The 24,719-nt window shown below is 43.7% G+C and overlaps 1 protein-coding gene across 12 annotated transcripts in view; it reads right to left on the reverse strand.

Annotated features, from left to right (window-relative positions):
- KALRN (kalirin RhoGEF kinase) overlaps positions 1-24,719 on the reverse strand; it is a 483,534-nt gene that overhangs the window by 51,258 nt on the left and 407,557 nt on the right. For 8 of the 12 annotated variants that reach the window (XM_042041538.1, XM_042041539.1, XM_042041540.1 and 5 more), the window contains 3 exons: positions 5,873-6,156; positions 4,960-5,064; positions 1,472-1,567 (listed from right to left, as the gene is read on the reverse strand). In XM_042041538.1, coding sequence (XP_041897472.1) covers positions 1,472-1,567; positions 4,960-5,064; positions 5,873-6,156 — 485 coding nt within the window. Of the gene's footprint in view, positions 1-1,471; positions 1,568-4,959; positions 5,065-5,872; positions 6,157-14,381; positions 15,780-24,719 lie in introns of those variants that run through there. The other 4 variants (XM_042041537.1, XM_042041542.1, XM_042041541.1 and 1 more) reach the window with 4 other exon arrangements.

The raw sequence follows: 24,719 nt of genomic DNA on the forward strand, positions 1-24,719 counted from the left end.
TAGTTTTAGGTTGATGTAGGACCCCACCAAAAAATCCTTAAAGCAGAGTTGTCATCCTCTTGTTAGAAGGTGGAAAAAGATGTTCCAGTAGATCTGAGAAAAGAAAACTCTTCCAAATTATTACAAATCAACCTGGAAATATCTTGATGTCTCAATCAGGACCATTGTTAGGCTACACATGGTTAGAAGTTCCTCTGCCAAAAGCTGAATGGGGGATTCTTGTAGTAAAATAAAACACAAAAAGAAATAGATGGACACATAGCAACATTCCACAATAATTAAAGTTTGCCCCAAATCCCTTGAAAGTAGTTGTAATAGTCTAACAGACTGCATGTGGGGGAGAGAAAATAAAATATCATCAAAAAAATATGTCTAACCGGATTAATGAAATACTTTTCAGTTTGTTAGTCCCTCGATGGAATAAAACTATTTAAAGTGAATTTTCTGGGAATAGCCTTCTTGGTTTCCCATGCCACAAAGAGCTCCTTTACCACTCATGCCTTATCAAGCACCCTATGAATGCTGACTCTCTTCCTGTACCAACATCTCAAACCGAGAAAATACCAAAACCTTCTGAAATTATTCACTAGATAAAGATGCTTGCTCAGAGTTGCAGTAATTTAATGATCACTGTGGGGATTTAAAAATTTTTTTTACTCTCTTCATTGTTCCAGTAGATGTAAGGAAATGAACCTTTGTAGGCTCATCACATCCCTGCTTGTTAATTATGTTAAACTTGTTCAGAGAAAGCATTTAGCTAATTTTAGAGGTCCTGGGACATGTAGAAAAAGGTTTAGCTTTGACATTAACATTTTTGAACTGCTCAGGGAAAACTTAAAAGAAGCCAAGATATGAAACAGGATTTACTCCTTGTCCAGCAGACATGGGATCAGCAGGGAGAACACACAATACTGAAAATTTTGACCAAATTAATCCCAGAGCATTTTTATTGCTTATTCCACTCCCTGCAAGAAAGAGTTGACAAGGCAGATTAAAAGTGACACATGAATCTTTGTACAATTAAAGCACAGCTGTGGTACTTCAAGCAGTTCTACTCTTTAGAGGGTCTTTTTACTGAAACCAGAACACCAAACAAATTCACGTGGGTAGTAAAACTCACTGTGCCTCAGAACAATCTTTAAAATAAAACAAACAAAACATCCCACTGTGTAACATTTGAATACCAACAAGACCCCAGAAAGTGTACAGTACAGTAACTCACGCTCTGCAAAGCCTACTCCAGAAGTGACTTTTGACTATGCAGTGCAGAGCCTACGTGAGATGTAGGCTTCATCTCACAGGGGAGCAAAATACTGGGCACTACTGAGAAGCAGAGCACACAGGGTTAATAAAAGCAGAGCAGATGAAGGTAGAAAGCAAGGAAACCAGAACAAGAGGCAGCCTTTTAAAGCCCTTCCTTAGAGTCACATCGGGCCTGCTGTGTACACAGTTTTCACAACACTAAACTTACCAGCTTAGTTTTGACCAACTTTTCTATTGCACTGACAAGATCCGCAGCAGTTGGGACATCGGAGGAGCTCTGTCGAGCAGCTAGCAAAGAAGAGGACTGCAAGACACCAGGTGGCAAAGGAAAAGCAAGTTAGCTTGAGAGGGAGTAGGGAGAGGGAGAAGGGAGAAGGGAGTAGGAAACTCAAGTGCTCAGTGAAGAAGCTTCCAAGACAAGAGAAGGAACATGGAAAGGGGGCTGGAGGGTTAGAGGGACACATGCAAGTCAGGTGAGCGAGTGTTGCTGTGTCAGACAAGCATGGAATTGCCATCCACTTCTGGCTGCACATCTCCCTGCAGCAGTTCCAAGACTGGAACCAGGGAACAGCAGCAAAGACCTGAAGTTCATTTACAAACAGGTCACAGTACTCTTAAAGTTGGTTCCTCCTTCTGAGGCTGTCTAAGGTCTTACAGGCTCCAGAAAATTGATTTTCTTACTGCAGATGTAAGAAATTACCCCCTCCCCCATACATGCATATTTAATAAAGGCAGTTAAGCACAAGGTACACATGGAGTTACAGGCAATAGGGGAGGGAGGCAGGGGGGAACAAATCACCTCCATCCCTTCCCCACAGATCAATTGCAACTCCAAATGAACTTAGATGACACCTCCCACTCATGCAACTTCAGTTATCTAAAATGTGTAACTCCTCTGTCCCTTCTCAGCAACGAGTGGAGACAAAACATCCCTACATATCTCATCTCTCCTGGGTACCTGGCACAGGAGGGCAGGAAAAACTCAGTTTTAGTTTAAGGTTTTTGCTCTACAAGGGCATATCACCCCTTGATTGTTGTCCTAACCTCAGTCTGAACACCCAAACCCACTTGATAGCTATGGGAATTGGGATTTATTAGCTCACCTGTATATACATTTCTTCTGAAGGCAATACAAGCACTGACTAAAACTACAAGCCCTTTTGTTGTCAGGCTGACACAGACTAAAGCATGGCTAAAATTTTATAAATTATGAAAAAGTTTATTCATCTCTCAGCTGCTTAATGAAAGTCTTGTGGAGGGCAGCTATTTCAATGAAGTCACTGTGCAGGTGCCAGCGAACACACATCTGAGATTAAACAGTGCTGGGGAGAGAGATGTGCAAATGTGATGGCTGGAATTGGGCAGCTAGCCACCTCTGTCAGCAGCCCTTTGGGGAGGTTGCTCCTGTTGAGTGACACATCCCCAGGAGAAGAAAAAAAGAGGCAAAGGAGATTAATCCTAACCAGAAGCCTTGTGACAGAACAGAAACATGAACACACTGCTACTCATCAACTTGTCTTCCACAAATAATACATCTAATCAACAGTTCTAATTACAACAACAACAAAAACTACAGGAAATCAGGCTGGTAATTGAGGAATTAGGCTGGTAATGCAGGAATCTCATACTAATGTAAAAACTCAGCCTGCCTGTTTCACCTGCAATGCAGACAGATGTGTTTAGAAAAAAAAAAAAGACTGAAAATAAGGACTTTGAAGAGATACTGGACAAATACATTGATGATAACTGCCAAACATAACCTTCTAGCAGGAGGAGTCCAATTTTTGGAGGCACTAAACAGCTGTTGCTCTCACTTATTTTAACTGAAATTGCTCAATGTCTCTGAAAAGTAAATAACTGCAGGATTTTGAAGGAAGCATGAAAACATTTGCTGCCTACAAGAATTCTGGGGTTAAATAAAACTTCTGAGATCGACAGGAGTCTGGTTTGAGTGGGGCAAATTGAAAGATGGTATTTCTATTTCTCATGAAGCAAATTAAGAATTTCTAATACAAAGAAATCTTGTAATTTGTCTTTATGAGAGCCTCCAGGAGCAGTGAGGCACGATTACTGCTGCTTGGCAGATGGACTCAGGGAAAAGTGTCACCTCCCATACATGCACACCTCTCCTACTTACCACAGCTACTGCCCCACACTGCTGCTGCTGGTGCAGCCTAAGCCTGTGCCTGTAAGCACACAGGGAGGACATGAGCAGGCCACTGTGCCCAAACTGACACCATTAAGGAGCTTTCAGCTCCAGCATGGCTCAAACACTGCTAATACGGTGCTCCTGTGCCAGGAAATTCAGGACCCTATGGGCTTTCGTTTTTTACCCCCATGACAAAGGTTGAGTAGGGCAAGAAAAAAACAGGGAAAAAAAAGGGTTTCAGATGCATCTTGCTCTATTTAATCTTCTGTTTTAGAAGTGGGTGAAGAAACAGGATGCCAAAACACTGTGTAAAGCTCAGACATCTGAAGCAGAAAACAGCTTAGTTCCACAACATTTATGCTGTCAGAAATGTATTCACGAAATACTGAAATCACATGGCATGTTGGACACCAAAAACAGTGACCCGAGCTGCAGCAGTTTTGTTTTTCTTTAAAACAAAACACAAAATAAAACCATATCCCCAAAATCAAAAAGCAAACTAAGCCCCAAACGTTTAGCTAAACGCCATGGGGAACAAGCCAGGAGCAATTGCTGTTGTGCTGGGCATGGATCCACCAGGGCTCTGCTCCGCCGACCTTTCGCCTCTGCCCCTCGCCAGACAGCCAGCAGCACACAGAGCACTCTGAGGGCAGGAGTCCACAGCTCCAGCTGCTTCCTTCTGCTCCTGCTGCCACCACAATGTCATAACATTTCCTGACAGATTAGCAGCAAGCCCCCGAATCCTTTACTCCATCACTCTGCTCCTTGAGTCCCAGAAATATTTACATCCTCCTCTCTCTGTATTTCCAAACTTCTGCCTGAACCTTCCCCAAGAACATTCTGGGTTGTTTTGGTTTTTCTTTCCTGACAATTTATTAATCTCCCCTATCCTTGCCTCTTTGCCTGCAGCAATTACAATCAGAGGACAGCGATACAGAAGTGGCAGTGCTAAAAACAGATGCCAGCAGGAAAGCAGGAAACTGCAGAACAGGAGGATGGTTTTCTACAAGGGAGATGACAGCACCAGGAAAGGGTGGGGGGACACATGCAGACAGGACTGGCTGTGAATGCAAACCACTGTCTCAGCCATATTCACAGGTTCTTACCCCGAGTCCAAGACAGGACTCTGCAAGCCACAGGGCCAACCACCACAGCAAACTCTGACTTCATGTCAGACAACTACCACCAGCAGCATGGTGCCACCAAACACCATTTCTACTGCTACAGACAGACACCAACAGCACTTTTCAAACAGATGTAGAAAACACGCATTATCGATCTGCAGGGGCTTTCTAATCACACACAACACAGGCACACCATCGACCTGTCATGAGATGGGATGCCAGGGCTAAATTGCTTATCCAGCAAAATCCACTCGTTTGTAAATCCACTTGGAGAAAGGTATTAGATTATGATTTGCATATACGAGACTCTCATAACCACAAGTCTAGGCCCTTGATACTAGAAGACCACTATGAAACCACTGTGATATAGCTATGTGAGAAATGCACTTAAACATAAAAATTATATAGTAGGGGAGGCCTTACCATCTCATCTTGGGTAGGATCATTGTCAAAAATCTTCATAGGAGGAGGAAGAGGTGTGTGAGACTCTTCATCTGGTTCATCTTCTCCCCAACCTTTCTTGCTCTTCTGAAGAAAAGTTAAATATAATTAGAAACAGGGACAGCATATTTTATCTTTTCAGCTCAGTATTTTGCTGGATGGAGGGAATTGCAGGTAATGGAAGAGAAGCAGTAAAGACATAAGGTTTTGCTGGTTAATCCTGCTGCATCTTAAGGCTTACAGAAATATGGTTTATAGGTCACTTATGCAGCTAAGGCAGCTACATCTGTGTGCTGACAGAATAGTAGTTTTTTCATTTAAGTAAGAACTGTTCGATGTACAGTTTTAAAAATGTGTTTCTCTATTTATGTTCAGTTAGTATCTTCTGCATTTTTGGCATTAATTCCTCATTCACTTTATCAGAAACGTGCCATTCTGGTGGAGAACATGCCTGCAGAAAAACTGCACGTTTAACTGTATAGCAGATTTAAAAGAAACATGGCTATTTCTCTGAGTATTTTCTTTTATTAAGGAATTACACTGCCATTGTAGCATAAAGGTGATATGAAGCTCAGCAAAAAGTGGTAACAGCTGCTCAAGAATAACTTCCTTTCTTTCCCTGGCAGCTTTCTAATTGGCTATTAAAAAAACCTAGTCAAAGCACAATAATATATGCAAACTGTGAAATACTGTTCCTTATATATTCCACTGCTCTTTGGATGACAAAGCTGTTTGCAACAGAGCTTTAAACAACGCAATTTTATGTACCACGGGCTGTTCCCTCCAGACCCTAAGGGAATTGCATTTACTCAAGCATGACTCACACCCCACAGAGGAGAATATCCCAGATACACGGTCTTTCCTGCAATGAACACTAACAAACACCAACACACACCTCATCTGCGCTGTCTCCTTGAGGAGTGGTTTCATCTCCAGTCTTTGGGGAGCCCAGGTCAAAGCTCTTCCTGCCATCTCGCACCTTCTTTTGTTTCTTGATGTGGCTCTCGGTCTTCCCACTGTTCAGGCGGCGCACGGGGCTGGTCAGCCATTTCTTCAGGGTGTTGGTTGAGCGCTTGGGGCCCGGAGAGCTCTGGATGGAGTTGAGGGATGGCTGGGGTTGTAAGTTGGCCACTGAGTCAGACTTGCCCCCGTTGTCATTGGAAGAGACTGAATATGCTTCTGCAAGAAAACGGCGCAGGTGAGAGCTCATTCCAGCACCCCTCTGCTCCCCAGGGCACGTCAGGCGCTCGCAGCACTGAGCATGAGAACACAGCCTGCCTTGGGGAAAGGGTTTGTGACCTATGGACTTTATGCAAACTTTATTGCACACCAGAGAGAGGAATATGCCCTGCAATGGGCATTTCCCACAATCTCACACACCTCTCTTATTTCCTACCACACTATCTGTCCTTATGAAAGATCACAGATGGTGAAGTTTTTTAAATGCAGGTTTTTATTCAGGTTTTTTTTATGGAAGCCTGATTTTCATGCTAAGTGCTGAATTTCTCAGCTTCCTCCCACAATTTCATTGTGAATTGCCAGGAAGAAAATAAGCACAAAAAGTAGATTACTACAGGAGACCTGACAGACACCAACACATTGTCAGGTTCCAATTCCATAATTGTTTCTCAGCTGGTTACAGACCCCAATGACATGATTTAGTTAGACTGATTATTAACATTTGAAGCACCTTAAAATTATCTCTTTTGCCTCTGAAAGCAATCTGTCAGAAGAGTTCACACATTCCCTAGAACTAAGCAACTGGAATGAACAATTACAAAAGACGACAAACTGTTCAAACCAAAGGCAACTCTTAATAAGAAGATACGAGACAGGCTTAAAACTAAGAAATAGTTTCATTATATGGAAGCAGGAGGTTCTGCTGAACGACATCCACCCTCAGTTACTGATACACATGTTCAGACTGGCACCTTAGAAAGGGCTGCAACCCTCCTTACTCCCCCCAAATGCAACAGACCAAAGATGTGCCAACGTCAGTAAGGCTTTAAAACCAAAACAAACAAGTTGCTCAAAGATTTCCCAGTTGCCCTTCAGGAACAAGTGACGCGCTTTCAACTTTCTGAAACCATGGCAAGGCAACTCCCTCCCCTCCCTATCCGGGACTGAGATGTTTAATCCCACACAGTTTAGGATAAAGATTTTCTTTTTTTTTTACAAAATTCAGACACTGTTGCACTCCTGTAAGAAACATCTCAGGCTGTACATCAGAAAGGAGCCAGCTGATGTTATCAAACATTTTTACATTGTTATCACTGAATCTTTTATCTGTCCCAGCAGGAACCAAAAACCGAAGTTACAATACATGAAAATAGACTGGTGCATCCAGATATTCTCAGTTCAGCAATAAATACAATTAGAGATGCTGGGTTGTACAGATGTTGAGCGAGAGCTACTCTCGTAGAGAATCATTACCTGTATTGTTTTAGAAGCCAGTTCCTGATACCTGCATGAAGAAATCATATCCCCTCTGGGCACAGCTGCTGCTTGCAGCTCTCTGTGCACGGAGCAGAGATTGCATCCTGCCCTGTCTGCCAGCTTGCACAATGCAGACTATTAGAGTCAGAATATTTTATAGCCATACACAGCATCAGTCAGAAGTTGAACCAATAAATTATTACATACCTGAGGTCAAAAGTTAAATTTTAGAACATACAGGAATAATTTTAATAAGCTAGAGAGAAAGTCAAAAGTTTATTTTCCAGACAGGAAGAAAATCTCAATCATCTGCTTTTTGACAACAGGAGTGAGAGCAAGAGGAACTGGGAGGAGGACAGATTCCAGGTGGAGCGGATCCCAGGTGGAGCTGCTGGGGATTTTCTGGCATTCCTCTGTAAGGGCAAAGTAGCAGACTTATCTCCAAAAGGCCTGGGTTTAGCCAGCTCCTGCTGATGTTATTCCATGTACACAAAGTAGCGTTAAATCAACGAGTGCAAGATAGTGTTTGTCAGGGGCCAGCTTATCTCCCCCTCAATAGGCTTTGGATAGCTCTCCCTCGCAGGCTCCACGTGATGCTCTGTGAGTTTATCAGCGCGCCTTGCGTCAGCAAAATTCAGGGTTTCACGATGGTGGGTTTGATTTTCCAAGTGCCCTCGCACCCCTGGCAGCACTGAAAGCCCCTCAGGCGGTGGGGGAAGCTTGAAGGTTCCTGGCCTAGGGGCTTTGCTGAGAGGAGTGCCCGCAGGTGCCTGCGCTCCTACCGCTGCTGCAGGAGGATTAACTTTGGGAATTACTGCAGCAAAGGGATCTGGGCTGCAGTCAGATGGAGAAATGCTGGAAGCATTGGCTCTGCGGGGCTGCCACTCCCAGGGATGATTTGGGGGAAGCTGCTGTATCATGGACTCATTGCCTTTGCTGGGAACTGGGCTTGGTGGGAGGTTGAGGAGAACCAAGGATGAGCTGATCTCACCACATCTCAGCTGATGTACAGAGAGGTTTTTACTACAGCTTGTAAGTAATGCAGTCCAACCCCCCACCTCCAGTTGACAGCACCTTGCCAATTTAACGTTTGGTAAGGGAAGGGAGCTGATAGAAGGCTAATGAAGCCTGAGACAACCCCAAGGGTTTGTTCCTGAGGTGGCAATCCTATCTCAGCCTGGTGGGCTTGAGGCAGGGCCAAATCCAGGAACCCCGATGGCTGTGAAGGGGCAGGGACCTCCCTTCCCAGCAGGGTCAGGCCCTTGCATTGCTGCTTCCCTCTCCTTTCCCCAGCAGCACAGCTGCAGCTGGGGCATGGACAGACACACAGCACCTCTCCTGCCACCGCACTCTTTGCTCAGCTGTCCTGGGGAAGTGACGGTCAGTAATGCTGTCATTCCTAGGAAGACAGCATGTGGGCAGAAACAGCCCCAGTCCCAAGCTGGCCCACAGCCCACCCTGCCTGTTTGCAATAATTTTGACACCCAGAGCCAGGAACCCCCTGCAGACTGAACATCAGGGTTTCAGAGCCATCAGCCATGACAGAAGCCAACCCACAGCTTTCCAGAGGGAGGCTGTTACACCGTCAAATGATCCCACCTGAAAAAGGCTCTGGATTTTCCTGCTCAAGGTCATGCCTTTGGTGATGAAAAAGGCTGTTTACCAAAGAGTTACTACATGTTGGTCATGCCATGCAACTCTGTCAGATATGAAGTCCCGTTCTTTCTCCTTGTTTGCTGAACTGCCCTGGCTCAGCACGGTAAGGCATCTGGGACAGAGCCCACGCTTTGCCTGGCCTATGCAGCCCAAGACTGGAAACACGGCCTTATGTTGCCTGGTAAGGCAGTCTCTGCTGGCTGGGCAATAGGCAGGGAGGTGGGAGAGAAAGGCTGGCATCAATCTCCCTGCTCCACAGCCACCATGAGAGCCCTTTGATGGTAGGTGCTGATCTCTGCCCACACCCCACATTGGTACAAAGCACTCCCATCCCATCATCCCAATTCCCTCCTCTACCGAACACGCAGTATCCAAAAGCCACACTGAGAGTCCACACACAATATTCATAACTTTTTCTTCTTTTTCAAAGGAACTGCAAATTTGGATACATTTGTGAGCAAGTCACATTTGCCTTTTGCCAGCCCTGCTGAGAATGATCTCCTTGGCACATAAAGCAGGTCACAGCGACATGGTTGCAGAGGAAGGACTGGAGCTCAAGGAAGAGCAGAGCTCACAAAATGAGAGAAAGAAACATGAAACACAAAAAAATCTGCCAGGAAAGACCTTGCAGACAAACTCCTCAGCCACATGAGCTCTGCTTCTGCGGCACATATGGCTACAAACACATTAATCATGACACTCGATACTGGCCCGAGACCCAGACACCAGGTGGATCAAGCGGAAGAGGAGGACACGTTACCACGCTCTTCTTGCAAAGCACTAGCACATTTGTGCTTTTCAAGTTGCATTAGTAGAGCTCTTTGGAAACACAGTTTGCTTAAGAAAAGCCAGAGAGCTTTTGGGAAAGATGCAGCAGCTGTCCCCACACTGCAGCGGGTCTGCCCTGAGGAGCTGTCCTCCCACCAATGTCCCAGGACACACATCTAAAAAAAGGTATTTGGTGAAGCAAAATGGGTGTAGGGAGATCAGCAGACTCGTGTGGCTAGATTGATTTCCTGGCCAAACCATTCATTCAGACAGAAGAAATGATGGTTTCCAAAACACTCCTAAGAAAACCTCCAAGAAACCTCTGGCAAGAGGACTGTGAGAGATACTCAGCCAGACCAAAGGGCTTTAACATTCAGAGCTTTTGCACTGCTGCAGCCATGAAATGTTTGTTGTTGTTGGTCAAATGAACAGACATCTGTAAAAGCACAGCTCTTGTACTTGAAAAATAGAAGGTTCCAGTTCTGTGCAACCTCGGGTGAAAAGAAAAACAAAAATTTCTTAGACCTGGTTTTAGAGGCACAGTAATATTCTCATTTGAGTCAGTAGGAATTACTGTTGGAACATAAATGCAAGGCATTTTATTTTTACCTCCCTGTTCCCCAGAACACACATGGGAGGGGAGGTTTGTCTGATCAGGCTCAGGCAGCACCAGACTCCTTTGCAGGACCTCAGATCTCTAACAGGGAAAGGAAAGGCTTCTCAGAGCAACTCTGAAGAAAACATTACTCTTCTCTATTAGATGCATAATAATGACAGATCATAAAGGATAGGAAAGAAATATGTGTCCATAACCAGAAGATAATACAGAATATAGCTATGAAAACAGGAGACTAGAGCAGGGCACAGTCTTGCTTTAAGTGAGGTGAATCCTCTTCTGATTTATCTATGGCTCCATTTACATCCCAGAAAAACAGCCTGAGAGAAAAGGATTTTTCCACAGACATCAAAGAAAATGAGCCAGAATGGGAACTCTGAAGTCCTAGTAGCATGTGCATTTAAATCAACAGGTTTTTTTTACAGAGATAATTCCACTTGTGAATGAAAGCCAATAATGGCAATCTGACTGATGGGCACATAAATCAGCTCTGCTGCACTCAACAGAGCCCATTTTCCACATTTAGTGGTTCCTGTAAAATAACACTTGTGCGAAGACAGAATTTAATCAGATGTGGGTAAAAGACTTGGTCTTTACTTGAGTAAATTTCCTAAAGAATGGGAATCTCCATCCCAAAACTTATTGGAAAGCAGGAATCTTCTAGACTCATCCTGTGCACAAACAAAGCCTCTGTGTTAGTATTTCACGCTAAACAAACAAGATCCATCTAAACCATCAAATGCACCCTCTCCTGTCCTTTTCAAGAGCACCTCCATGATCATCCAGGCTGCAGGTTCCAGGTCACAGTTCTCAGCCTCTTGAACCTTTATACTACCCCTTGGGAAATGCTGCTTTGAGAGCCCCCTTGGATCTGCTCAAGGGATTCAGGACTAAAGCTCTACCTGATGGATGCAAACATGGCAGAATGAGGTATGAACACTGCTCCTTTGGTCTTTTCTGTGCTTTTGTATTAAATGTCCAAAACATGCTCAGTGAAAACGTTTTTATTGGCACGAGTCAGAGTTACAAAACTTTGTGGCTGAGGCAGATGACAGTACCGATCCTGGCTTAAGTGTTGGAGCCCATTCTGCCTGTAAAACCTGGCATGGATTTTGTTCGGGAGGCAAGAACATTAGGATAATACAAAGTCACTTTACAGCTATTCCTCTAGTGAAAACGCTAGGTTTTAACAACGCAAATAATGTATCCTACAACCTCTAATGTCAACAGATAAGTTGTCTCCTCAGACACTGCCTCTGAAACAGGCTCTGGGGAAGAATGTAAGTGAAAACAAGGAAATTTTCAGTGCCCATGTCAGACAAAGGCAGAGGACAACTGGCTTGAAAAGCCCTTTAGATTAGAAGTACATTAAACTTTCGCAATGGAATTGCAAAACGTGCCCTGGAGACTTCCATGGCTCCCCATCTGCTCCCAGCTCTGCTCAGCCGCTCCACACGTGTCCAACCACAGACCTGCCCCGTGCTACAGCTCGAGCTAAAAATGAGATGGGACCGTGTAGGAGAGAATTTCACACCAGAGGGTAAAGACACGTTCAAACTATGCCATTGATATCTAAATGCAAATTTTGTTCAGAGAATCAAATGCTCTCCCTAACTTCATAATCTCCTGGAAATGAGCAAATTGAAAACGTTCAACTGAATTTTCTGTTTGTGTCTTGGGAGTATTATTTCAAGCTTCAAGCTGGAAGTAACATCAAAAGGTACAAATCAATCTGGCAAGATTCTCACAACTCCATTTACATGGATGAAATTACTTCTATCCAAACTCAAGAATAATGGTATGGAGTTAAATATTTTATAAAAAAGTTTCTAGTCCAATAGAGAAAGCAGCAGACATATTGGACAAAGTTTCTGATCACTGTAATGTAAAACCTCAAAATCTGACTTTCTGTTTCACTGCCAAGCATGCAAACATGACTAACTTCCAAAAAGAACAAGGGAAAAAAAGGACTAGACTCTAAATTAATCACACAACATTCAGAACACACTGTTTTGCTATTGAATAGCTGGCATTTCTTGGAAATATGAAAGAAGAGCTGCTTCGAGATAGAGAATGATCTCCAGAACTCCCTTTAACCACACTGCGAAGCAGGGGATGCTCCTGAGGGATTCTGCATACGGGTTTTGACTTTGGGAAACAGTCACAAATCTGTTGGCTTCAATATTCACCTTTGTGATCATCACTTCCAGGTTGAAACCTAATGTGAGGAAAACAAGCACTGACCCAGCTGGGGTGAGTAAACACTGTCACTTGGAGCCACTCATTTTTGTGGCAGGCAGCAGCTTCACCTCCTGCTCTCGGCAGTCAAGGAGCTGTGCACGCTCTGCCCCAGGGCGATGCAGAGTGGGACACGCCCCGTAGGAGCCTCTCTCTTTCCATTAACTACAGAGGGAGTCCGAGGAAATCATACCCTCAGCTAAATTTAGTTATTGTGAATCCCCTTCCCACGTTTGAGTATGCTTCATACCAGGCCGATCTCGCAGCAGGGAATGATTAGCTGAAGTTAAGCATCTGTCAATTCACTTTAATGAGCAATAACTTGTGGCAACCTGCCATTAGCTTCAGTTGAATAGCTTTTATTTTTAGCTGGTGTTGCTCAGATGCAGCTTCCATCCAACATGTGCTGGGAAAGCTGACATCCCAAAGTAGTCTCCAGGTCTTCATTGTGCCAGTCGGAGTGTCAGGGCTCAAGAGCTGCAGTTCCTGGAGGTCAGAGAAAAGTCACTGCAGTTCTGGGAAAGTTTCAAAGAGAGAGATAAAACCAAAAGCCTGGAGAAACAGCACAGAGGCGCGTGGTCCCCAGAGACCTTGCAAGAAAAGTTACTGAAATCCTGAGAGCATGCTGAATGAGTGAGCTGGGTCTCCAGGGAGAGAAACAGCACAAGGGGAAGGCACAGAGAGAGAGAACCTGCTGAAATAAAGCATGACTTCAGTACTGTCCAAGAGTGCTTAGTGAGAGGAACAAATGCAGAAGTTCTCTATTGTATCTGCTGCTTCATGTGGATCTAAGCTTTTATCAGCGGTGACCGTACGGAGGGCAAGGAGAAAAGAGCAAGATGACTCCTCAAGTGAATATAGGGCAGGGTCTCGTTTCCTACAGATGAGCATTTAACTCAGGAGCTGCTGCACCTGAAAGCAGAACATCTCTTTGTGCCTCCAAAGAGACCCTCAGGAAAGTGTTCAACTCAGCCCCATAGCACCAAGCAGTTGAAGAGTAGCTGAGACACCTGCAGTCCCTCCCTCTGGGTGTCCTGCTCTGAAATGGGTTTCCACAGAACAGCTTACAACTGTTATGGGTACATTAGAAGTACATTAAACTTTCGCAATGGAAACTTCACTGGTTGGAGGTTTGAGCCTTTTTGTCTCCATGTATCAGCCTAATTCATCCTGCTTCAGAGCCTCATCTGATCCCCCACATAAGCTGCTGTGAGTTCACAACAAGAATAATAAGAGAACAAATATTCAGAGTGAATCCACCAACCTGTTGGTAAGATACTCCTAGACAGCTCCTATCCTGAAGTACTGTGAGACAGAAGTCAAGGCAGGGCAGTAACATACCTTCAAGGGAACCTTGAAGCAACAGCTTTTTAGAATAGGCTTTTTCTGAATAAAACGGTGTGGAAAAGCTCAGAAATAAAGCAGTTGCTCCACACAGCAGAGCTGGAGGCCAGACGCAGTTATCTGTGCAGACTTGATTTTATTCACCCATTCTCTTGCCTCGAGTTTGTGCCCAGCACATGTCCTGGCCCAGCCCCGAGCACAGTGACAGCAAGTCCAACATCTGCTGGGAGTGCCCATCGGAGCAGCCTTCCCGTAATGCCTCACAGCTGGGTGAGCAGACTGCTGAAGTCAAGAGGCACGCATTTCTTTAGCAAAGAAAGGAAATAAAAAGTCAAGACTAACAAGATCCAGAAAGGGCATGCTTTTTTTTTTTTTTTGAACAAATCAACATTTATTTCAATGTAGTGAAACAACTCATTGAAGCACTTCTCTCAGTTCTACTTTACATTTTGTATTTACACTCTCCTCATTCTGTGACAAAAATAAAATAATCTCCGACCCTGAAGTTTCCAGAATAAGTGTCGCTAGCAGCAAAAATAACAAAGCTCCAAACACAAAGCAAAAATGCCCCTTGAAATATTTTGATAGGAGATTTTTGCATGTTCCATAAAAAAGTTTTAACCCTGAACCTTTACGAAAAGCTGTATGGGATGACAAGGAGGAAAATGTCATGTTTGAAGCTGAACGAGAGCAGCATTTGCTGGCCTTTGCAAGTACACTGTTACTTTTAGCATAAGGAACTGGGAAATGCTTAGACACCCACATAGAAGCAGACTTTTTAACTTTGATCAAAGCAGTTCTGCTCTTCTGGGAGCGTAAGGGTACCCAGAGTTGGCAAATGCCATCTTTTATCCTGGATGTTGGGCACAAAAACAAACTTTATTACACATGGTTTCCAAGCAGCTGTTAGTAAAACACAAGCCTTATTCTTTTGTGAAGTGTCAAGGGTCAGCTTCATTCAGCAGCTTCCAAATTGAGCTACTGTAAGAATTTTGAAGTAATTCTCAGTTAAATGACATCATTGCTAAGGTCAACTCTGCCTTATACTTGAAGCCAGCAACCTCTATGACAAGGTGGACCATTCTGCTAAACGGGGGGAGAGGAGGGAAGACAGTGATATTTGAGTATCATATTTAAGTCTCCCTATCTCAAAGCCAACTGTGGCTATGTACACAAACAATTCTGCATGGAAACAACAGAAGAGTATCAGTGACAAACTTGGAATTGGAAAAATAAAAAAAGCAAGAACAGAACCCAAAGCTTTTTGAGATAGGAAGAAAAACTGCATGTTGAGAAAGAAGGGATTGGTCATTAAACTTTCCAGGCACACAGAGGGCTCGGAAAGCACAGAAAACAAGCAGAACAAACAAACACAACTGTGTGCATCTTAGCGTCAGCTTCTTTTGCCAAATGCAGTAGCTTCCAACATTCAGCAGCTGTCTCTTGCTTTCTAGTGCTGTGGAGTTCTCTTTGGTACTTGGAGGCTGTGAGGAGCTCCGGGCAAAGAGAAAGTCTTTGTCCATTTACCAACCAATTCCAAAGGCGCTGATCTTGAATAACTTTACTAAGCAAGAGTGACACAGATGTCTAGGAAAGGGGGCTTTTCTCTTAGTAAAGTTGTGGTAGGTGCAGTGGAAACCCAAGGCAATCTACATGCTTGTCAATTTGTGCCTAGGTAAGAACAGAGTCCTCCATGAACGTCTCTCATTTGTTCACTCTTAAATTATTCAGGCTCTGACAGCCCCTGAAAAGAAAAGAACGGAATAAGGATAAGTTGCAAAAGTGGTGCAGGGCAGGAGCGGACACCACGTAACCACCAAGAACAACGAGGTTGGGGTGTTTGACGACAGACACACTGCAGCTGCAGCCTCCAAGGCTGGTGCCCAAAGCAGCTTTCTCCACGCCCTCGTCCTCCAGAAATAGCAGCAGAAAATACAAGCTCACAGCAAAGGTACTGGTTGGGATGAATTAAAAGAAGTAATGAATGAAGTCAATGCAAACAGCGGTTTGGAAATAAAACACACAGATAAGAACTGCTGGTGCTTGTGACGCTTTGCTCTTTGAACACAGCACAGGGAAATGGCTAAGCAGCTCAGGGACTTTTAACTGCACACTCAAGACTATCAGTTAGGCTTGTGGGAAGCTTTAATTAATTCAGCTTAAGTAGCAAAACCAGAACACCACTTGCTGTCCCATATAACAGGCTCACGCGATCTGCATCTTGGTTCTCGTTTGACAGCTCAGCAGGGAGCAGCTCTGTGAGGAAGCTTCCCCGTGATGCCAGTCAACAAGTTTATCAAATTTCAGGTGACAAAGTCACTACTACACTCTATCTGCGTCAGCAAGAAAGATGGACAGGAACTTGAAGTCTTAGGAACCATCTGCTACATGGGAACAGGAGAACTCTCTGCAGCACCCTGCCGAGGTCTCAGCCTTCTGAAGCTGTGCCACTGCCTTGACCTGGACACCAGCCTTCCCAGTGAGGCTAGTCCTAAGAAACTGATTGATTGTGACTTCTGAAGGGCCACACAGAGCCACCCACAGCTTTTATGGTGCCTACATCATTGCTCCTTACCAGCAGCCTCCTTATGGAAAAAAAAAAAATTTACATCCAGCTTTGCAGAGATGTGGAGAGGTGCCCTGCATAAACGGCTTCATTCCCTTCTGCATTACTGAGTCTCATGGCAAACAGCTGCAAAAATGCTCTACCAACAACATGCCTAATAAACTTGCATTACAAAAGCCATCTTCGCTATTGCTGGGTGGTTGCTTTCTTTTGGCCCCATCTTTCAAAGGAATCAGGAAAAAGAAACACTTGAACACAACAGCAAGGATTAGTCTAGCAGCAGAGGCTCTCTGATTCCAGAAAGGCTTTGTTGAATACAGGTGACCTGTTACTGCATTTTAAGATATCTAAACACAGGCATCACCTGCCTGATAGTTTAGTATCTCCAGGACAAGTGACTGCAGTGAATACTGAGCAAGCACCAGCCTTTGGATGTTTGTCTGGAGCTTGCCTTGCTGTAGACTTGTTTTAGACACACTGCCAGATCAAATTTTACAGCACCACAGCTCTGAGCAGCTACTGCCCCACCACAAGCAGCCTGGAATGTTCGAGCCTGGGTAATTTCTCTGATACTAAGACAAAGTCAAGTAAGATGCTGCTCTCAGCTCAGCACCTGTGCCCTGGCAGGAGCTGTGCTCTGCTACTGTGGAGCAGAAGTTACCACTAACATTTGCCTCCTTCTTGCCTAAAGCTATGATTTTTCTTCTGCTGTCCTAGAAAGAATCCCTGTTGATTAATATTTATTCCATTTCCTAAAGAAATCTATTCAGCCTCCACATGCTTCAGCTGAAAGCGATGTTTGAACATTGTGTTGATCCTCAGAGTTCAAACTGCAGAAGGTACAAAGAATACCAGACTTGAGGCACTTCAATGGTATTCACTGTGAATCATCATTTTACATTGTACCATTCAGACACATTTGGATCTAAAATACATTTCCATTTCTAATTAAAACAGATTACCATCAGTAACTAAAGAATGTCTTAAATCAGAATCCCTAGGCCATAAAAGCTAATTGCACGATGCTAAAACTGGATTTCAAAAATATACATATTATACCCCCTGCAGGATTAATTAGGCAACATCTCTTCAAAAGAGTTCTAAAAAGTGTATTTATTCAGCATGTGGTGAAATTATACCGGTTGTGCAACACTTCCCATGGCCTGCCTTGGCTCATGCTCCTGGGGCAGCGGAGAGCTGGGGCCTTGTTCATCAGGGGTTCCCAGCATGGACAAATTGGATTCAGGACTGCAGCTGATGAGCAGGGACACATACAGGAGCAGGAATGGCTGCTCTGGCCGCAGTCAACCGGCACAAGGAACAACGTGATCTCGGGTATGTGCATGATGTGCTCCCCAGGACATGCAGGCCTCCAAAAAGGCTGAAATCAACTGGTCCATATGAATCTGGAAGCTGTAACTGCTGATGATCTGATGCTCAGTTGATCACTGGTTTCCTATGTGACCTCAGGAAGGTTCTGAGCACCCACTGAGCTGTAATGTGTTTTCAGAGAGGTTGCGGCTGTACCGCGTATCTTGGGGATGTGAGAAACCTCTGCTCACCAAAGCTGCACGTGCCTTATGAAGGGATGAGAAAAAAACCCAACAGAGCCTAAGAGGCCCTTGGCTGCTACAGTCTGTAGCTGTTACTGTCAGCAAGCCTCAACTGCATGAAAAAGTGTCCTCAGAGGATTTAGCTGTAGCTAGGCATGTGCCACTCCCAGCTTTCTTCTGAGCTGCTTGCTCCACGTGAAAAATGGACAAGGAAAAATGCTCAGAAAACATAACAGTAGAGATATCTCCATGGTCACTAAATCCAGCCCCTAATCACCACAGGCCACAGTCCATCACTTTCCTAAACTTTACTTTAATGTTTTCTTGTGCAAGTGAACAAGAGATCTCTGCTCAAAACTCACGTATAGACTGTACTTGTGCCTTTCCTGTACACAGCAACTTCAAGTTTCCATGTTTAATTTACAACCTTCCAATACAAAAGATAATAATCCCCACCAAAAACCACCTACTGGTTCCCCAGGATGATGTTTGCTAATGGGTTTCCAGGACGTCTGGCTCCCAGGCTTCACCCCTTTATGGAACTTCACGGCCTGGAATGTCATTTTGCAGGGGATCTGAGATTTCAAAGCTATTGAGCTGTGCCAGGACTAGCAATAGCTATACCACATTGGATAACCAAGTGCACTATGGGGTGCAGTAGGGGCAAGAGAATAGCAGTTACTAACTCCTCATGTGGCAACACAAAACAGGAGACACACTTTTTCCATTTTCCAAAAGTAGCCACGGTTTCTGTATAGTAAAGGAGCACCCACAACCATTGGGAAGTACTGGAAGGTCAGGGAGTAAAATCCAGTCAGGACTTTCTGTAACATGATCTTACGTGTGCTACATTATCAAAAAATAAATGACAAATACATGAACTGAAGTGTGTGTAATGGGTCTCTCCCTATCAAAGAGAAGAAACCCCATGGCTGTTCTATTATTAACTGCTGTAATTCAGCTTGCAGGTTCTATTTTTCATCTCATTAGAACTTCACTGGAGACATTTTCATATTTTGTCCTAATTATATGAAAGGAGCCCAGGTGATGGTGTGATTCCCAAGTTCTCAGCCTGCTGGGGAGAGCATTGTGGGGCTGGTCCAGGACAGAGGCTGAAGGACTGCGAGGCAGGTCGAACTCAACAGAAGCCCCAGTGGGATGCACTAACTACCTTTAATTCAAGGACTGCTTGGTGTTTCAGCATGAACAGCCACATCAAACGACAGGAGCTAAGAGCAAACACATTAATTTTTGTTTTGTGGTTTTCCAATGGCAAGGAATGGTCAAGGGAGATGATTTCAAGCTTATCTCATTAGAGGTAATCTCATTATTTTCTAATAATTCTTTACATGTCCTGAAGTCCTACTTGTGATCTATGCATCTTTTTTAAGAAAACAGCCAGATGTGCTTCTATAGTTATATTAAAAGGTAACACGACACAGAATTGTGTGATGCAATATTAGCAATTGAACAGTTCTGCAATAGCAACTGATGCAGTGGCTAAACTGGCAGAAAATTGGATTTCCTTACTGAACTGAAAACCACAATATCTGTAATCACTACTGCTGTAATCACTAACTGCCCAACCAATTCCTCTCTTTGGAAAAGAAATTGCAACTTTTGCCAAATATGAAAATGTTTTCATAAAGCCTGTTAACAGACCAGAATTAGACTGAAACGTAACGGTGTTCTGGTGTGCTTGAGAAGTATCTTGATGCTATTTTTAGACTGAAAACTTTGGGAGTTTGGGGGTTTTAAGTTTGAAATGATAGATTAGTTTTCCCAATACACACACAAGTTTTAACAAGGTGTGTGCTGAAACATAACAGTTTGGGAAGAAACCCAAACAAAATCCTTCTGGGGTCATGTGAAATAACTGCCCTTTTTGTTTCACTTCAAAATGGATAGATTTTATTTCAGCATCCGTGCATTGAATTCCTGAACAATACATCTAGCAGGCACTTATTTTATAGGAAAACAGCATGTTTAATTACCTCATGTCTTTGCACTGAACAGGGAGTTACCAAAGCTATATTTTTCACAATTATCTGCTCTCTTTTCCTTAGAATAAAGTCTCCCTTCTTCAGGTTTTTGACAAGAGAGTAAGGCTTTGTGGGTTCTTATATGCTCCTTGGAGTGAATGGGAAGTTTTGGAGCTTTGCCTGCATAAAAGCAAATCCCATGTTTCTTTAAAGCTGGATGAATTTATAAAAGTAGAAAACAACACAGCAATCTGAATAATAAGGGTTGCCACCATGTATTCACCCCCAGACCAGCGACTGAAAGCTGGTGTTTATAGAAGCTCTTGCTATCTCTTTCACACATGAATTAATATCTGAAAGTTTATTTTCTGTACTACTTTTTGTTGCATCCTCTATATAACCACATGTCAAACGACTGCAAGATTAGTCACAACAGGGAGACATGAAGCCAGAGGATGAGGAGGTAGCTTGTATCAGGAGAGTTAGAGCTGTCTAGAAGTGCACGTAAGTTTCAAGAGAAAAAATAGTAACAGTATTATTGCTTGGATCTTGGAAACTGAGAAGAAGTTGCTAAAGCATCTCAACACTGGCACTGACATGACAAACATTCAATTTACAGAAAGTGGCTGGTGGCAGATGAGAACAATGAGCACGAAGTGCAGCAACCAGCACTTCTGAAAACCTCAAACCTCCTGCGTTCTTGGACACTTTATATTTGACAGTAATACAGACCCACTGAAAATGTGACCTGTTGTATCAATGAACAAGGTTCCCATCCTGAAGAAACCTTCCTGCAAGCATTAAAACTAAGTAATCCTAAAATGAACTCACTGTCCCCCCCAGCCTGCCATGGCTTCTCCTTTGACTGTCCATATTTAGAGGTTACTCATCAGCCCCAGGACTTCTCCTGAAGTCCTCCTATGTGTCATTGCCACACAAATGCTAAGAGGTTCAGAGTAGTGAGTCTATTTACCCCAAAAGACTGGCATGGGGACTGTCAGTCATGCTTTTGGGACATGCTCAACCGAGGACCATGTGTCAGGAGGGTGTAGAGCAGGTGTGAGAAAGCAGTTTCACACCAACAAAAAGAGTGACCTGGTTTTTTTTTTGCTAATAGTATTCACCTTGTCACGTTAATCCTGCTTGCTCAACTGAGCAGCATTTTCATCAACTCTTTTGTCCCTTTCAATAACTCTCTGCTATGACCTTCTCTGACTCCTGACTCAGCCTGCAGAGGTGGGAAAACTCAGGACTTGGAAGAGATGTTCCTGTCATGGGCTAACCAGTTTTCTCTTAATAGAACTGGAAGGAAATAACAACAACTCTCACAAACCTCTCCACAGCCATTTGCTCATGAATTTGCCAGGACAAAGAGCAGAGCTCAACTCTGGCATGAGAGGGAGAGAGACTGCCTACAGAGGACCAGTACACTTGATCCTCTTGACTTTGCTGAGATTCAACTAATGAGCAACAGATGGACATCACCCAAGGACTTTATTTGGGGAACCTAACAATTTCCTCATATTTTTCATTCAAGAAGGACCAGGAAACTAAGCAAGCTTTGGTTGACACCCTTAATTTTACTATTGTTTTCTCCTCTGCCACAATTTTGACAGAGCTGCTTCGGCCATGCATTCCATTATGCTTTACACAGTGCAACCATGGTTCAGCCTGAAGCACTAAATAAAATATGTTCAAATTAGGAAATGTTATGGGCTTGAATATATTACTGCAGATCACTCTCTTGCTACCACTCAGCACAAAGGTACCAGTTCCCTTAGCAAAGCCCTGCAGCTTCCTGTAACAGTGTCAGCACCTTCTATAAAAAGCACCATCAGGTCTTACTTGTTACCTAATGAAGAAATAAGTTTTATTAATGTGCTGTTGACAGCCCTTGTAATGATGCTGGTTTTCCTAACTTCCAGTTAAGGCTCTGTTTCTGCCCAGCTAGGAGAGATGTACAGGGTGTCTGGCTGAACCCGCATCACTGCACAGAAGTCACCAACACTCTGTCAAGACAAGCTTTCTTTGTTAAACTTACAGCAAATACCCAGTAACAAAGATTTAGGCAAGAAGAGGAAAAGGAAGGAAGGCAAGAAAAAGAAGACAGTAAACCAGAAAATTGCAGAAAGAAGACCAAAAGTGTAGGAGATAGGACAAGCTGGAGAGACAGAAAATTTAAAATAAGAGGGTTACCAGGAGCTTAGCACAGACAGAAACCCACTCAACCTTTCAATTTTAACACCCTGAGATTTAAGGTTTGATGTTCAGATTAAGTTTCTTTTGTTCTGAAACTACAAGTTTGGATAAAACCTCAAGCAACTGCTCGAGGAGGCAGAGGATGAGTTCTTTATTGAAGCCAATACAGTGCATCCATTTAAATCCATTCTCCTGGTTTCTGGCTACCCTCAAGTAGAAAGTGTACTATATTCTCACCTGAAGCCACACTGCAGCCACGTAATATTACTCAGCTGAACTCTTAAGTTTTTCTGAAAATTGGTGACTTTTAACCACAGACCCTTTTCTTTGTCTGTACCTGGTACACTCACAGCCAGCATCTCAAGTCTAATAGATGTGCTCAAAGAAAAGCATTTCCTACACCTTGTTTGTGCTTTCCACCCTCTTGGTGTCCCTTAGGGCAGTGAGACCATAGCACCCTTCAGTTTGGGTTAGAATTGAGTGAGTTGAACTACTGCAAAAAAATGTCCTCTAAATAAGGCCCCAGGTTTAAGGCAGCACACAGAATTTAATCTTCAGGTTAAATCTGAGTTACTGGTTAGTCTTTACATCTCCCTGTGCATCAGAGCCTGGAATTTAGTCTCCACCCAATGTCCATGTTCCCACTCACTGATGAGCTTCAGACCCCTGTGCAGAAGGTAGTGCAGAGGAACAGCACTGACACACTGGACTTGGCTCTGTGCTTAAAGGCAACAAAGTTTTGATCTTCTCACTTTCAAGGCATGCAGCTGACCATTTGCTTTAGAAAAGACATTTCACAAAGCAGGAATCCCTCCCATCTCTTTATTTTCCATCATTTCCCCACTTTTAAAGTAATCTCTAATCTGAACCACACAGATAACTGAGGAGATAAACTTCGTGTTAAAAAAGATAGGGTATATTCAATTGCAAATCTTAGGCTGATTTCTAAGGAGAATTCAATGGCTTTCTAACTATCAGCAGACCATCAGAATTTGAAGCCTCTTCCCAGGGACAGTTTTGCAGCGTTAGGAAGCATCCTGTTACACTAGGTGACTTTGTACTTCTGTGTTTAGGAGATACGGCAGAAAGCCTTGCTTGCTCACTCTTGGCTTAGTAAGGCCACTGGCCTAAAGGCTATGCAAGTGTACTGCTCCTAACTACCCCTTTTTATGGCTGGAAGCAAGTGACAGACTCTTGCTCTGAGGCACTCCTATATTAGGATTCGTATCTCTCTATACTGCAGAACAGAGAAATAGTCCTTATTTAGTTCCTGCAGGCAACTGTCGGGGTCAGAGTAAAATTGCAAATGGTACTAAGTGTCACTTGCTTTCTCTGGATGAATCCCAACAGCTCTGTACATGGGCAAAGCTGACAAAATCAGAAACTCACCGAGAGAAGCAAGCAAAAAAGCAGCATCAAGATCTCTACTGCTGCAACAGACAGTAGAATACTAATGCAAAAGAGTTTGAGTCATCTGTCAAAATCCTTCAGAGAAATGCCCAGTTACACAAAACTTACGTATTTCATTATACACAGGGGACCTCGGGTCTGGGTTTTTTCAGCTCTGCATTATTGCTGCTATTTAGGAGATCAAGCATCCACATCACTTCCAAGCTCCATGAAAAGCAATGATGCAGCTCATACCCACTACGTGAGCACAAAACCTGTGTCTGACAAAGACTGCAGGTTCATTTTCCCTATTTCTCTCACTGGACTGCTCTTATTCACACAACAAAACCTACTCAGTTATTGCAAAAGATCAAGATACATCAGGCACTGACACCAAGAAAAACCAGAGACAAATTTCCAAAGGAGAAGGCAAGGTCACCTATGGGGCAGCACTGAGAATAGTTCCAAGGTGCTTCACACCCATCTTAAATACAAACTTCAGTCACCTACTTGCACTGCAAGCCTGAGACCAGTGCGAAGCCCTGGGATGAACAGTGTCCCCTCCCCCCGGTGATCGCTGACAACACAGAATACACGAAGTTAAGAGCTTCAAAGGTCTGGTTGCCACATTAAAGCATCTCCAAGCCTAATGGCAGAAGCTGCCAACAAGGGCACACTGATGCTGTAATCTGGAGCACCTGAATCCCTTGTCAAATGTCAGGTTTGATACCTGCTTAAATTCAGGGAGTATTTCCACCATCTCTGGTTTTCTTTAATAAATACAGCATGACAGACAGCCTTTTAGAACTTTTCGCCCAAAGTTTACAACCAAGAACAAGAAAATAGTAAATCAATCTGTATCGCAAAACACCTTTTGTTACCGACCCAGTAAACCAGAACTGCAAACATAGTTAACATTTCAACCCGAGAGAGAAGAGCCAGCTGTTTCCCCTTCCCCCTTCCAGAGACGTCTGTAGGCAGGACAGGCAGCAGGG

The sequence above is a fragment of the Corvus kubaryi genome, unplaced genomic scaffold, assembly GCF_017639235.1.
Source record: "Corvus kubaryi isolate FWS band 111438036 unplaced genomic scaffold, C.kubaryi_AGA036_p1.0 37396, whole genome shotgun sequence".
Lineage (NCBI taxonomy): Eukaryota > Metazoa > Chordata > Aves > Passeriformes > Corvidae > Corvus > Corvus kubaryi.